Source organism: Vollenhovia emeryi, unplaced genomic scaffold (assembly GCF_000949405.1).
Source record: "Vollenhovia emeryi isolate VEMERY1.0 unplaced genomic scaffold, V.emery_V1.0 DF939130.1, whole genome shotgun sequence".
NCBI lineage: Eukaryota > Metazoa > Arthropoda > Insecta > Hymenoptera > Formicidae > Vollenhovia > Vollenhovia emeryi.
This window is the reverse complement of record NW_011967236.1, coordinates 260,454-276,626: the sequence shown is the minus strand read 5'-3', so window position 1 is coordinate 276,626 and position 16,173 is coordinate 260,454. Positions and strand designations below refer to the sequence as shown.

The 16,173-nt window shown below is 45.3% G+C and overlaps 1 protein-coding gene across 4 annotated transcripts in view; it reads left to right on the top strand.

Annotated features, from left to right (window-relative positions):
• Positions 1 to 1,613: 1,613 nt before the first annotated feature.
• Positions 1,614 to 16,173, top strand: part of LOC105568248 (nuclear factor 1 B-type) — a 37,024-nt gene continuing 22,464 nt past the window's right edge. For 3 of the 4 annotated variants that reach the window (XM_012023748.1, XM_012023747.1, XM_012023745.1), the window contains exons 1-4: positions 1,614 to 2,526; positions 5,252 to 5,407; positions 14,875 to 15,066; positions 15,281 to 15,464. In XM_012023748.1, coding sequence (XP_011879138.1) covers positions 2,524 to 2,526; positions 5,252 to 5,407; positions 14,875 to 15,066; positions 15,281 to 15,464 — 535 coding nt within the window. In that variant the 5' untranslated portion in view covers positions 1,614 to 2,523. Of the gene's footprint in view, positions 2,527 to 3,197; positions 3,943 to 5,251; positions 5,408 to 14,874; positions 15,067 to 15,280; positions 15,465 to 16,173 lie in introns of those variants that run through there. The other variant, XM_012023746.1, reaches the window with a different exon arrangement.

The window sequence follows — 16,173 nt, the reverse complement described above, 5'->3', positions numbered from 1 at the left end:
TCCCAGTCTGCAATAGATGATTTAAGCTCTAAGCTTTAAGAATTGACCAATCACGGTCAAGTACGAGTAGAATACGCGACTGTGATTAGTCAATTTCTTAAGGCTTAGGGTTTAAATCTCTATTGTAGACTGGGACTTAAGGAATTGACTAACTCACAGTCGCGTATTCTGCTCATACTCGACCGTGATTGGTCAATTTCTTAAGGCCTAGGGCTTAAATCATCTGTCGTAGACTGGGACTTAGCCCTGGTCCACAATCTTGCTTTAAGTAAGCTGTAAGGCTTAAGCCGTAAGAAATTAACCAATCACAGATGAGAGTGAGGGGAATAATGCCTGTGATTGGTTAATTTCTTACGGCTTGAGGCTTACTTAAAGCAAGATTGTGGACCTGGGGTTAGAAATGCATTGACCGATCCAGCGTAAAGCCAATATGGGCCATGGAATAAATGTGAATGTTGCACGGTAATAATTGTATAATGTTAGATTCAGGGTTTTTTCTCGCTACGATCCAACAATGAAGTTTCCACCGAACAGATTTCACTTCAAGAGATTCATGGTGGGACCAGCCCAGGGAGAAATAAAGAGACAAGATGACGTCAGTTTGATGATCCCTTAAGCCCGTATCAGACTACGGATTGGGATTGGGATTAGATTGAAATTTAACCAATCACAGTAAAGTTTACTAATCTCAAGTTCAGTAACTTTTACTCTGATTGGTCAAATTTCAATCTAATCCCAATCTCAATCCGTAGTCTGATACGGGCTTTAGTAGCACAGTGCATTGGCCAATGTTTAGCCAACGTTTGGTCCATGCACTGCGCTACTAGGGACCCAGCGAGAACACCAAGGTCGAGCCGACGTCACTGGGGCCGAAATCGTATTCCAACCGGGCAATAATTAAGCTTTGGAGCTTAATTTTTTTGTATTAAATTACTGCGTTCAATATTCCGAATACTATCGGCGTTTTATGGGAGACAACTGCCAAGTTAACTTATTTGCTGCAAGATTCGGTGCAAAAGAATTACGTTTCGGAACTTTCAGTTATTTTCCAAAACTGACAGCTGGGCCGCGATTTCGCCTCCATTGACGTTCTCACCGAGAGAACCGAATTTACGTCACACTCTTTGGTCATCGCATCGTCATCTTGACTCTTCACTTCTCCTCGGGAACAGACGACGCCTGTCAATTTTGACCGTAAACTCCGCTGTCTCGTATTGGGGGCCTGTCTCATAATAGGCAACTTGGCGTACAGAATTAGAACAATGAATATCTGTTGAATTCTCTCGAAGAACCGACTTCACGGTCAGTTGTCGCCCCGAGGTACCCGTCGGAAGTTGGTCGCGCGTGCGACCGCGATCGTATCCCCCATCGCGCTCGTCTGTGAATTCCCAAGGAATTGCAATTCGGGAAAGGGGCGAAAAGCTCGTATAGAAAATACCGCGCGCGAACCCGCGTGCGCCATCCGGGATCGCCTGACGCTGCGTCGCGTCGCGTCGCGTCGCGTTAGTTCGAGGGCAAATCTAGTAAGCTAGGACAGGGGCTATTAATAACTGTTTAGGGTGCCGTACCTGGCCGCCGCGCGCGGTACCGTCCGCGTCTCGATACGCGCGTCCCGACGACCGGCGTCTCAGTGTCGTCGCGACGACCGACGGTTGCATCCACTGTGCTCCGCCGACGGCGAGACGCGTAGGTCGCGTACGGGCCCGCCGGGATCCAAATACGCAGCGCCCTCCCGCGTAAATCGCCCACCCCCGTAACTTGTCTACGCGCGGCGGTTCGCGCTGAAAGAAGAGAGCTCGGGAAAGTTGGTCGGATCAGCCGTTGTTGAGACCCGAAAATCCGAGGGCCCGCCAAACCCCCCGGCTCTAGCTACGCTTACACTTGGCGCGGGACACGGTGGTGTCTCGCGACAAAGAGGAAGCCAACCCTCGGCGCTGTCACGCCGTGGTTCCACGGCGAGCTCCCTCAAGGCCCGGGGCTGCACCTACGCCGAAATGGCGCGGCGCGGCGCACTCCTCCGAGGAACATGGGAAAACTGTACCATGCGCTTTATATAGAGCCCAGATGCTCCGGCGCACGCGAGTCCCTCGCCGCTTGAATTCGCGTGGGCGAGTCAACGTGCGTTAAATCTCGCGTACGGGCCTCGCCGACTCGATCGCCATTGCGTTTTTCGCGCCGGTCCCCTCGCGCGCCCCCGTCGCGCGCCCCCTCGAGTCGCGATGCGTTGTTCACCGTAAAAAGTCGTTCGCCGGCTAGAAGCTCCCATCAATTTTTCCTTCGTTTCTGCGAGCGGCGAGAGCCACGTCGGTCCGATTTACGTGTCGAGATGCCCCGTCGGTTTTGTGACTCGTGAGTTTTTTCGAACGGGTCTGCGCCACGCGATATCGCGCGAGTAAGAACAGAAGAGGAGTAGGAGTAGGAGGAGGAGGAGGAGGAGGAGGAGGAGACGGTGGTGACGGAAGAGGAGAAGGAGGAGGAGGTGACGGACTCTAATTTGAGTTCGCGAATCGCTCGTACCTGACAATGGTACGTTTCCCGTGTGACCATCGTTTTTCCGGGAGTGATTCACTTTGCGCTTCTTCCCGCTTGGCTGCTCGTCGGTTTTTTTTGGCATGAGTTTTCTCGCGTGAGGAGTAACTTGCAGTAAACAAAAAAAAAAGAAAGGGGGGAAAGACGAAACAAAGGGGGGAAAAGTTAAAAAGTAGAGGAGGAGACGCACCGGAGTCGTTTCCCTCGGCTTCCTCGCGCTTGCACTCCCCCTCCCCCCCCCCTCCGCCCCTAAAAATGTATCCCGAGATTTGTCGCGCGTTCCTACCCCAATGTGTTTTGCATCTCCGCCGCGATGACGAGAGAGTGTTTAGCGTTTCCGATTTTCGCTGGTCCCCGAAAATAACAACGTCACGCAGACAGATGGACGCGCGTGTGAGCGTGCAATGGCGCGCGTCCGCAAGACGTCCGTGAGCGACGGTCTCGTCCCCCCACAGTTGCGCTCGTCTCTCATTATTTCGCTCGCGCCGTACGCGCCGCGTTCGTTCCCTCGTTTCCTCTCGGTCCGCCCGCCCGTTTGACAACCGAGCGCGTCCTGACGGGCGCCGAGGAAAAGGGCGCGAACGCACGACGTCGCCTTCACCTTCGACTCCCTTTCCTCTCTTCGTCGCTCCGTTCGCGGTCAGAGGCGCGGGTTCCGGAGAACCCGACGCGATCGCCCCGGCGCCTTAACGCGCGCCTCGATCGTTTAAATCGCGGCGGGTTTAGGGACGCTCCGTTTCAAGTGAGGCTCGAACCGGGGGCGAACTTGGACCTTGCCTAGGAAGGAAACGCCATCTCGCTCCTAACTTTAGGGATCCCTGACCCGGAGAGGACCGCTCGCTTAACGGACGCTCGAATGACTCCGCGGTGACGGCGCTCGGTAAAAATTATGCCGCGTTATCGCGCGACTGATACAGAGTATACGAGCGCGGAATACACGCGGATGCGACGGCGTTTGCGGGAACAGTGTCGCGGAACGAGAAACGCCGGGCGGCACCCCGGACTGGCGCGAGACGTTTTGTCAAGAGTGAAGGGATAAAATAGATTTGCCTCGAATAATTGGGAGACACGCGGGAAGAAGGAGAGAAAAAGTGCGCGAGCGCGGAAGCCGAGCGGGTCTCGAGGGGCCTCGAGACGGGACTCCGTCCGATTGTCGATTCTCGCGCGCTCGGCTACTGCTACGCGTAGAGGATTTTAAGTCGCCCGTGGAAGCCAGTCGCTTCTTCCCGGGAGCCTCTTCCGATCGGTACAGATGAGGCCGCGAGCGATCCGCAATTGTGGCGCGAAGGAGTATCGGGGGTCTTCGCAATCGTTACCGCGAGGATCGCTGTATCTGACAGCTGGACGCTGACAGGAGGGACGGACGGGACGGTAGTGTGCTACAGCGGCTGCAGTGTTTGCGAATACTCGATGGTTCGTTTGTGTTCTTTAGCAGTTTATTCGTAGTATTCGAGATATGCACCACGAGAAGATTCTATTGTTCATTTTATGAGTAGACGAGAGAGAGAGAGAGAGAGAGAGAAAGAGAGAGGAGGGGGGGGAGAGACCCAGAAAATAAGTTGACGTCACTTTGACGTTGAAATGACATTAAAAAAATATCATTTTTGTGTCAAAATGACGATAAATAACGTCAGCTTGTTTTCTGAAGAGAGAAAGAGAGAGAGAGAGAGAGGGGGAGAGTGGGAGGGGGAAGGGAGGGAGGGGGAGACATTAAATGACATCATTGTCATTAAGTATTTATTGCTAAAAATCTATTGTCCGTATCGAGTACTTCAATATGCTTGTTACTGATGGCATCTCAAAAAGAAACTTCATTGAAAATTTCATACACGTAGACAAGAGAAATCATAAATCACGTAAACTTAAACGGGAAAGAAAGTACTGCCGATAGGACGAAAATAAATGTTTCTGGAGGCACGACAAAGCGAAACATTAGAAGGAAAGGGATAAGAGAATGGCTCTCCCGTGTGTGTTGCAAAGTCCGCGCAAACCATCAGTAAATTTGAAGTATTTTTCGAGCAAAAATTATAGGGTGAATTCATAGCGGAAAGATTGACACAGCTGTTACACGAGTTCTCAACTTTTACGAATATTACTTTATCGCTTTGTGGCCTCGTCACTGATATTTATCTCATCTCAATTTTCTCTCGTTCTTTTTTCTCTGCTACAAGATTATACTTTTCTCTAGCGAGGCTGACTGTATAGAGCGGATTATCCTTTAATAATATATCCACTAAACAATCGGCAAACTTGATAAGCCTTCTTTTAAAATAGCGCGTGATTTCTTTCAATAATTTTATCTATTAATTTTATTGAGGCTTACGTCGAGGAGGGTATTCGCCGAACGAAACGATAGATCTCGTGCATTTTGCTCACCTTAATTTGCAGTTTTACGTAGGCACATAAATAACAGGGTTAATGACGTATGTTTAACGTATTTGCCTATTCTATTAACACAGATATTTCAAGCTGTCAAAGCTAATTGAATTAGCAGTTTGGGATATCATTCGTGTGTCATTCACTCCTTTACACTTGGTCGAATTGTTCCATCCGATATATATCCGTGATTTACAAAACTTGGCGTTTTCATGATAACCGAGAAAATTGCATGCCTACTTGAGAACGAATTTTTAACTGCGATACCCGCAGCTTAATATAATGACAAAATCGTATACTAGTTATGGACAATCCCACGGAAGAAATAAACGTTGTACAATTGCAGGATGAGTTCCATCCATTTATCGAGGCTCTTCTACCATTCGTGAAATCTTTCTCGTACACATGGTTCAACCTACAAGCTGCCAAGAGGCGATACTATAAGAAACACGAAAAGCGGATGAGTTTAGAGGAGGAACGTCAGTGTAAAGAGGAGCTTCAGGTAAGGAAATTATTTGACATTAATCTAACGGGTATCTTCAGTACCTTTTTACCGTTTACCAAACTACGGATAAACCGGTCCTCGTTTAATAATTAACTCGGGGCAAAGATTGCGTGTATGTGTGCGCACGTATTACAACATTGAACGATTACAAAACTTAATAATACGGGAAATAGTGAATCTTTCGATTAATATAAATAAACGGAGGCAAAAGAGCCAACGCCGGTTGTTGGTGCTGTGCTTATGTATTTAAAACGTTCGCAAAATGTGGACGTTTCGGCGACATCGAGCATTCTTCAGTACGAAAAGGAGAATTAATGAAGTCTGTAGAAAAACGCAGAACTTTAACTGAACTCTGTCGCACAGAAGACCAATAGAAAAGTACGCAATGCCCTCGGATAAAACCTACTATTTTTATACTCAATTTTATATAATATTTTGGACCACATTTTTTTTACGTTATCTCGCGGAAAAAAATGCCGTTGAATTAGGCAAAACGAAGTTGCTTGAATTAAACGTTAACGTCTCACGGGCTGCCACAAACAATTCACTCAATTGTATTTGCTATGGATTTTGATTTTAAGCGTTCAACTAAATATCCAGATTATTAAGGCAACAATCTGATGTTCTTCATTTGTTAATACTGATGTTGTTTCAACGATTCTATTTCAAATAATAGAGGGATATGCTTTAAGTCACCAGTGATGAAAAAATTAAGAGTAAACTTATTGTCGATCTAACTGGCGATGTATTTGTAAAAATTTTTTTATAAAATTTTACATAAGGTGCGACGTTTCGACCCACGTATCGGGTCCTTATCAAGCGAATAAGCTTGTGGTGTTCATTTAATGCAGGTTATAGCAGACTCGCAGGTCATTGTCAGTGTAGGATTGTCCGGAGAATATAATTAGTTAGAGTAAAGACGTTCGTTCGTTATAGCAATCGGAGTTGAACTGAGTCTCAGTTAAAGTTCCACGAAAACACAAGTGACAAGCTCATTCGCTTGATAAGGACCCGATACGTGGGTCGAAACGTCGCACCTTATGTAAAATTTTATAAAAAAATTTTTACAAATACATTGCCAGTTAGATCGACAATTAAGTTTACTCTTGATTCTATTTCAATTACACTGATCTTGAATATCCCTGAACACGTTTCGCGTATATGCTACTATACGAGTAACTTTGATACTGAATATCTCAACTTTGGTACGGACACGTTTTTTTAAAATTCAGCAGGCATATAGATAACACTATTAATAGCACACGGTCCAAATTTGAAGCGAATCATAGAAAATCGATTTACCGATGAACGTCCTTAAGAGGATGCTAAAGTCGTCTGTTTTACCGAAACATTCGAATATAGTTTTTGCGCTGCTGAATCTTTTTATTAGTTTTTACGCCTAAAATAATACCAGGATAAGTTGCGGACCGCATAGCAGAACGTTTTTATACTTGAAACACTCGGGTCAGAAGTCTAATGAGAAAGATATTGGTATTTGAAATTTTCAATTTTTTAATCGTGAGCAATTTGAATTTGGCTTTATAAAATTACAAAATTCTTCCACGCGATTACAGTACGCGTAAAAACAAAGCGGGGGGTTCACGACTTTATATAAAAAACGAAGAGAAATTAAAAATATCAGCATGTGAAGCCTAACCACAATTACTTATAAAGCGATATGATGACTTTAGCATCCTCTTAAGTACATAAATACAGCAGCAACAATCGGCGTTGGCTCTTTCGCCGCTATTTATTTATATCGATTTCATCGTACGAGCCCTTGTTTAATTTCAAGTGATCAAGTTTTTTTCCTCCAGCGGCTCGTTTCGCGTCTGTTTGACGATACCACGATTGCTAATGCTATCGGCCCGTTGCTTCTCTCCACCGTGATTCCCATCCTCCCTCGCGACAGCGTTCGATCAATATTTTAATTTCGCGATGTTGCGGTATTTAGCGGAAGAGCGGCCGGCATTAACTCGTGGCGCATAGGCGTTCCTTCTTCCACTATTTTCAGCGTTTTCGTCCCATTTCCAAATGTGCCTGAAGAACGAGTCTCGTGCAGACGTTCACACTGTTAACTGCGAGCCAAAGGATCTTTGTTGCATTCGACGATAAATCCCCCGTGAATATCTCTTAGGCTCGGTTCTTCATTTTCTGGTTAATTGTTAACCAGAGGTTAGTCGTTCTCTGCCTCTTCTTGGATAATAACGTAGAAAAAGATGCACGGAAAAATTATATTCTTTTGAATGTATGTTTAGTTTCAACGTAAAAGTCTTGAAACGAGATTATATTGCGTTAGAGCAAGAGAAACTTACTTGAATGAAGCAATTTTATATAACTCGATCAAGAAAAATATACATTTATTATTTGAGAACAGCTTTTTTGAATGGAAAGGAAACAATATTGGACATTTTCTAATCGAATCTTATGACGATTAAAATGTTTTCTTTTTAAACAATTGTATATATTCTCGAAGTGACACGTATTTAAATAAGACCGTAATATTGTTGGACTGTACGATTATTAAATGCTGTTAAAAAGATTATACACGGAAAAAACAATGTAGCTGCTGCAGCTAAAACTTAGCAAAATAGGGACAGCTAATATTTTAGTTGTGATAGCTCAATATTTTGCTACTGTGCCTATTGTATTAGGTGCGACAGCAAACGATTTGCTGTCGTAGCAAAATATTGAGCTATCACAACTAAAAATATTAGCTGTCCCTATTTTGCTAAGTTTTAGCTACAGCAGCTACATTGTTCTTTCCGTGTAGATTGTTGCGTACACGCAAAACAATGAACGCGTTAATTTGGGTATATAAGAGTTGATCTGACACTTCTTTTTTCTGTGCGGAGAGTCGGCTAACTTCTGGTCAGCAGTCAACCAGAAAATGAAAAACCGGACCTCGGGGGTAGCCCCACTATCGGGTGGAATTTCATTTAACAATAAGTTACGTTTACGTTCGCGTATGACAGTTTGCCGGTCCGAGTAAGCGTAGAAATGGGATAAATGAAAGTAGAAGGTCATTGGCCAACACACGCACGGGACACAACGCTAAAGTATCCTCTGTATACAAAACTACTGGCACGACGCGGTGTTTGTAGGTTGACGCGACTGCGTTTTATGAAATGAAAATGCACAGTTTCGTTTTCTCCTCTTTTTTTTTCCTTTCTTCCCCGATAACTCCCGTATTCCTTGCGCTCTCCCGAGCATTCGGTGATTCATTAGAGTTTCGTTCTTGTTGAAACTATTTTTAAAAGGCTGTTACAACCAATGACGCGATCGATATTGCTTCGAAGTAGCTCACCTCGCGGGAAGAGTGGATCGACTTCGATAGAAATGCACTCGTTTGCGCGTGGATTTAATTAGAAGCTTAGGAACGAGGGTGACGAGTCTCTTTCGAATCCTGATTGGCTCGAGCAACGTGAGATCGTGAGCGACGCGGGTCTCGTCTAAAGTACTAATTGCCGAATAGTGCAATGAAAAAAGCGGTTGATCGAAAGACGCGATAATCTCGACGCAGCTATCGACTCTCGACTCGATTGCTTTAACGAAATTGAGGTACCGCCGCGCGATACCCACACGGCTTATTATTTGGCTCCATCGGGACTTGTCAATCGCGTAATGTGTACATTTTGCAAGCGCGGAGACGCGGCGCATTAATATACAGTTGGAGAAAGAAATCCGGGAATAAAGGGACGTGGATGGAAAACAACGAGAGATACGGGCCAGACTACGAGCGCGAGTCTGTCGTTTTCTCTTAATTTCGAGACAGACCGCAGTACAATATCGACTACTTCAATTCGGGTGTAGGGCGCCGTGAGGGACCGAGACGAGCGAGCAAAAGAGGTAGGAAGTCAGAGCAAAAGAAAGAGAATGTGAGCAATGGACGGATAGACGGGGATAAACCAGAGTGGTAAGGGGGTGCGGCGCGGTGCGGTACGGTGCGACCCGGCGCTTCCCGGCGCGTCGCTCGCAGGAGGAAGGAAGAGCGTACGTATGCGAGAGGAGTATGTGCGGACGGCTCGGCGGAGGGTTGAAAGGGTCGCGGTGGATCGAGAGAGTCCGTGCGGGAGGAGCGGAACGGTCGGAGGGATCCAGAGCGAGCGAGAGAGAGAGAGAGGGTGGGTGGAGAGGAAGGGGGAGGGACAAGGCAGGGGGAAGAGGGACCTACCAACACCCACGAGAAGTATCCGCTGTGCGAGCGTTGCGCACCAACTTTTCGGCAATGGGGATGAGTTGGGAGAGGGAGGGATGGCCGGTCGGTTTGGGGCGGTCGAAAATGGTGTTGGAGGACGTAGACATGTAGCGCATACGCCGTCGCGACGGAGGCTGCGGCTACGCGGCGCCTACCAACCACCATCTATAATCTCTATGCAGATATCGATTTTCTACCCTATATTTCCTAAATTTATGCAAACTAGCAGCGCGCTACCCTTTCTACCGTGCCGCGCGTCGCTCGCATTGTCACCTTTTCCAGCTTGTTAAGCCGGCAACTACACGTAACTGCGGACCCGCGGCGATAGACACGTATTTTGCGCCCTGCAATCGGTTCCAAGGGAATGGCGATCGGTCGCTTTGTAAAAATGAACGAGTCCTGCCCCCCCCTTTTTTTCCAGCGCCCGGTATTTTCCGATGCTACGCACGTGTTGAAACGAATCTCGGAATCTCCCATCGTCCGATTATTAACAAACGTCTCGAGGCGGTTTGTTCGACACTTAGATGCAACGTTTCATCTTCAATACAACCGTATGGGAATAATTTCGCGCTCTAGTGCTCTTTTGCGCATTGCCGAGATTCGTCCTCGACTTGCATATAAATGTTTAAACGTGAGCGAGACGACCCTTTCTTGCGCGAGATTCTCTCTGATTTACGAGGATCTAAAACGTTACGTGAGACCGTGTGTCGCGAGTACCGCGTTACGCGAGCGTCGCCAAAACAAATACGATCGCGAGTAAAAACGCGCCCCGTGAGACTTCTCCAGCAGGACCCGCGAGATATTCGATATTCGCCCGTCGTTTCGCGATCGATGAAGGAAAAGCCGAAAGTACCCAAGTGCTTGTACTTGGCGGGGACCGTGAAACACAGCGCGAAGTAAAACGAGAGTGTTGCTCCTCAAAACGAAAGGGGAAAGTACCGAGCTCGCGCAGGGGTGTCGACGATCCGCAGCTTTGATGCTTTCGGTGGCTCACACTCGGAGCGGGGAAAGACAAGCCCCATGTTCAGAGCGTTCAGAGGGATAGACAGTAATATCTACAGCGCTTTACGTAGACCTCGGAATATTGCCTATAAAGAAAAATCGCGGAGTCGCTTTGTTCGCGTCATAACGTAGTAACGTAAAGGGTCGGGCGGATATACACGGTTGGGAAGTTTGCCAAATTAATAAATATATTCTCAAGCGCTCGCCCTCGCCTTCTCTCTCTTTCTCTCTCCCGCTTGGAATTTTCTCGTTCCTTTCCGCGTACAACTCGTCCTTACCATCGAACAACATTTCAGCCCGAACTGATATCGTCCGCGACCTCTAATACGACGTTTTATTTCACATTGGTACGACGACGGATTTTATCCTCTTCTTTACATGCACTGTGCAAAAATTTTATGTAAAATTATTATACAATTATAGCGAGTTCGGTTGCTTGCTCTAGTGCGCACTGAGTGCACACTAAGGCTTGTTTATAGTCAGTTCTTATATTTAACTTTGTCTTAAATACACGTTCAAAGAGTATTTAGTCGAAAAATGATCGGTGTAAACGTTGCACAGACCATTTTTCCGGATAAGAAATATTGCTAGAGGTATTTAAGATGATCTTTAAATATAAGAATTGACTGTAAAAAGAATTGCACTGGTGCAACCAACCGAATTCGCTATAGTAAAATTGGGATCATCTATTAAAGGCGTAAATTCACATACGTTAGAAAGTTTATATCTTGCAGACAAAATTATCGCCTCGCGCGACAAGTAATCGCTTGCTTCTAATGTTATAATTTTTGTGACTTTTGTGTAATTGTTCGCCGAATATAAATAATTGTTCATACGACCGCGGTAAAAAATTTAAGTTTCGTAAAAGTGCACGAATTTATACATTTCCATTATTATTTCCAGCAAACGCTATAGCTAACGATTGCACAACGCCAACATTTTATAACTTCCTACGCAGCAGTGTAGCTGTTACGTACAACACATGTTATTTTACGTTTATATTGTGAGTGAGAAGGTATAATATTGATGTTATGTCACGGTTAGTTGGCGTTTATTGGGTAATAGTGTAATTATAATGTCTACTCGTAAATTACGTAATTTTACATACTCCATTTACAGTGTACGCGCATATACGTGTAGTAATTACTTCGGCCAATAACGGTTTTTGTGCATATTATAAAATATTTTAGTTTTTGTTCCCTCTCCCTCCTCCCCCCTCTCTCTCTTCTCTCTCTCTCCTCCTCTTTCTCTTATTTTTCTTGCCTCGTTAAATAATAGCGGTTATATCATCTTCGAAAAAAATTATATATTGCTAATGTAAATGCTTTACTGATACTCGTTCACCGTTGGATCGACAATATAATACGCACTTTATTTTCCATGTTTATAAATAGCTCGCAAGCATGGACGTCCGAAGCGACGCGATTTAGCCTCGAGATTCAAGACGAAGTATCGAAAGTTAGAGCAATGATAAAATTAATGAAGGAAATGTGCAGTACATCGAGCACTCAAGCGTGCGACACTGCACCGTGTGAGATATTTACACTAGTGAAGATATTTTTAAGCGCGCCAGTTCAGACGAAATTTATGCAAAAATGTATATATTACAGTTGCGACAATAGATTTGACGCGTTTGAAAAGATTTGCATTACTGTGCAACGCGACGTGCCTGAGCGCGCGAATTTCGGACAATTGATTTGCCGACTTCGAACATGTCTCATTTAAAAACGTTTACAGCCTCGGTACTTTGGTAGTAGAATTTTTGCCTTCAGATAATCTCAGGTATCTGCCATTACCCGGTGGTGCATCAGATCTGAGATTTGTATAATCGTAATGCGCTTGAAAAAAGGGGGGGGGAGAGAGAGAGGGAGATTGAGAAAGCGAAAGGGCGAATCACAGAACTTAAACTATCATATTCGATCTAAAATAAATCGGCCGCGCGGCTGCTGTGGCGGGTGTCGTATCGGATAAGATTCGTCATATCCGATAAGATTTGTAACAGCCTACGATCGGTTCGTTTCCTTCTCGGTCCAAAATTAAACGTCTTAATGTGAGATAAACCTCACATTGGGCGCTTTTATTTTAATAGATTGTTTAAATTGTTTTTCGGGCACTGCACCGCGTGTCGCGCTCTGCCAGATGGCAAATAAAGAGAGAGGCGCTGAAGGGACAGCAGGCGCAATCGTGTGAAATTAGCGACGCGTTCGAGATTGCCGCGCCTTCGGGATAGCGCATGTACGCATGTCACGATATTATGCGCTCTCGGTACAATTCCCGTGAACACGGCTCACCTTCGCATTCGGCATACCTGATATCGAGTATACGCAGGATGCACCGTAAACGCGCAGCGCTTTCTCCAGGGAGGAGCGGGCCGCAAATGCGCCTCTTTATCCGCTTTATTCGCGAATGTGCGCGAGGCCGCGTGCAAAGCGTGCAAGCGTGCAAGAACGTGCCTGACATTTTATCCGCCCGCACCCGCGCGCGGAAATGTCGGGACGTCGATGCGTGATAGCTGCGCGAACGCGCGTCGTTTCGACTATTCCTCGATACTACCCTCCGTCTTACAGCCATTACGGTAAATGCGAACGATCGTCGAGTTAATACCGTTAATTGTACATTCCTCTTGAGTTCGCGGCTAAATTTTCAAGATGGCATCGCGTCAATCGACCTGTGCTTATTGCCGTGTCGTTCTCTCATTTTGTGTAGTTACTTATCGTCAATAGGCGTAACGATTGTCCTGAAAGGTTTTTTTAATTTATTTGCAAGTTGCTGATATACAATATACAGGGTGTTCCAGGTCTGATGCACCTGCGGGTAACGGCAGATCCCTGAAGTCATTCTGAAGCGAAAATCCTAATGTCAAAATGACGAGACTACAATAGTTTTTAAATGAGAAGTGTTTAAAGTCAACAGATACAATTATCCGAAATGCGCGCGCTTAGGCATGTAACATTGCGCGCAGCGAAGGTGTTTTCGAGCGCATCGATTCAAACCACATGTATGCAAAATTATATCAGTATCGAGAATAGAATTGATGCGCATGAAAATACTTTCACTACCGTGCAATGTGATAGACCGCGCGAATTTCGGACAACTTTGAAAACTATTATAATCCCGACATTTAAATTTTACAATTTTCCTCTTAAAACGTAACGTTTGGTACGTTAGGATGGGACACCTTGTATACCTACTGCATTTTGTGTTGTTCTTTTTTGTCTGATTTTATGTTGCGCGCACAATCGTTTAATCAAAGTTAATTATTGTAAGATTGATTGGTAAGCTAGAACTAATGTTGGGTTCAAGAACTGATCGTTTCAAATAACGATAATCTTGAATCGTATGAAATGTCATCAATATTATAAGGTCTTGAATATTTTGAAAAGTCTGTTTCGACAATTAAAATTTTCGTCTCCCTTTCTTACATTTTATTTCTTCTATCAAAGTTCATTGTTTTCTTTCGTAACGTTTCGGAGTTTATAAGAATTCAGTCTATGTTTCTCGCGTAGAAACCAATTTCATCCTCGAGGATGTGAAATGTTTCAATTATTTGAGAGAAATGTTTCCGAGGGAAGCTTTCTCGGACGTCTGGGACCTCGGGCAGTAACTCATTTGAAACTCTCGTGGTTTCGATACTCAAATAGCTCGAATAAGCGATTCGAATCTTCAGCCGATGAAGTTGTTGGAAAACTTTGAAAAGAGGAACTCGAACGGCCTCCATCGCTCGGCTAGAACACGTGGGTAAGAGATCTTCCGCCTGCTGTCGTACAAAGTGTACGGACGTATGTACGTGCATAGCAAAACGGACTAGGCGAGATAGATCGTGCGCGCAGCGTACGCTTGGATGCATTCCACGCACTTTCAATGCATTTCTCAGGGTTCTTATGCATGCGTGTATTTGCTATTCCGAGGGTGACAGGGGTCGCACGCGTGCGCTGCATATCGCGAACGGCCGAAAGACGTCCCTCGTCTCCTCGAGCGATTGTCGCTGGTCGCTATCCTCGCTTGCGGGTCGTACGAACCTTACAAACTCGATGAAATATCCAGATCGAATATGTCACTGAGCGTTTTCGAGTTTCGTCTTTTAAAACCGACGAAAAAACCATTTCAATATTTATTTAAATCCCCAACAAAATTGCTCTGTGGCTACATTGCCGTTGAACGCAAATTAGAAAAAAGTCGACAATTACATCCGCGCGTTAGATAACACTGGAACTTGACGGGTGCCAATGGTATTTGCGATTTACGGTGCCTCTCCTGTCCTCAGAACGAGAAGCTGGAAGTAAAACAGAAATGGGCCTCGCGGCTTCTCGGAAAGTTGCGGAAGGACATCACGCAAGAGTACCGAGAGGACTTCGTTTTGAGTATCACGGGGAAGAGACCAGCGATGTGCGTTTTGAGCAATCCTGATCAAAAGGGTAAAATGCGTCGAATCGATTGTCTTCGTCAAGCGGACAAGGTAAGTCCGGAGAATCGAATTTATGTGTGCCTTCCGCGCGCATTCTTATTGATATTTCATCAAGTGAATTTTTATTAAAGATAGATGATTGAGGAAGCATCGATATTTAACACAGCAAAGTGTTTTCACGAGCTTTTACACACACACACACACACACACCCACACGCACGCACACTCTGATCGTAATGAACTCTGTTCGACATCTCTGTGATAGGTATGGAGGTTGGACCTAGTTATGGTGATCCTTTTCAAGGCAATTCCATTGGAATCGACAGACGGCGAACGACTGGAGAAAACTGCGGAATGCGCGCAGCCAGGACTTTGCGTCAACCCTTACCACATCAACGTTTCCGTCCGGGAACTGGATCTCTATCTCGCCAATTTCATCACGAGTCACGGTAAGAAGTATCACGATCGACAGCCACCGCGATCGGACGTCGATCCAAAGAACATTCGAGGGTCGCTCGACAATCTCGATCGGGTCCAATTTGAGAAAGCAAATACAGCGCTAACATTTATTTGCGGTTTATTCATTTGTCGCGTGTCTGTTTACGCGTACTGTATTTCTTAGCGACTGATCTCTTCGACATCGTAATATGCTTAAAGCGAGGCATAGCGTAGTGAGAATCCAGAATACTTTCGGCAATGCGAGGGCAAGTCGCGCAATCGAATTGCCAAGGTGACAACGTGATCTTTCTCACTTGAAATTCTCAGCTTCCAACAGGATAAAGCAAGGCAAACGCGAAATGAGTAGTGGCAAACATATGTTGACGCTCGCTTTCTCTCTCTTTCCTTTCTTCTTCCTCTAACACTTTCACAGAAAACACTAATACTTTTGGTTACTGTATACCAGGGTTGGGAAAGTTACTTTATAAAAGTATCTCGTTACAGTTTATACAGTCTCTTTTTGCTAAAAATGTGATTAGTTGCAGTTACAAGTTACCAATTCTGAAAAGTAACGCGTTACAGTTACTTAATAAATGACGAATCGTTACTTTGCAGTTACTTTCTTGCAAAGAAAATAAAAATATCAAATCTGCGCTTGAATTGTAAAGTATCGCTAAAGGCGTTTACGCGCAAATGCAAGGCCTAATGCGATCTGTGGAG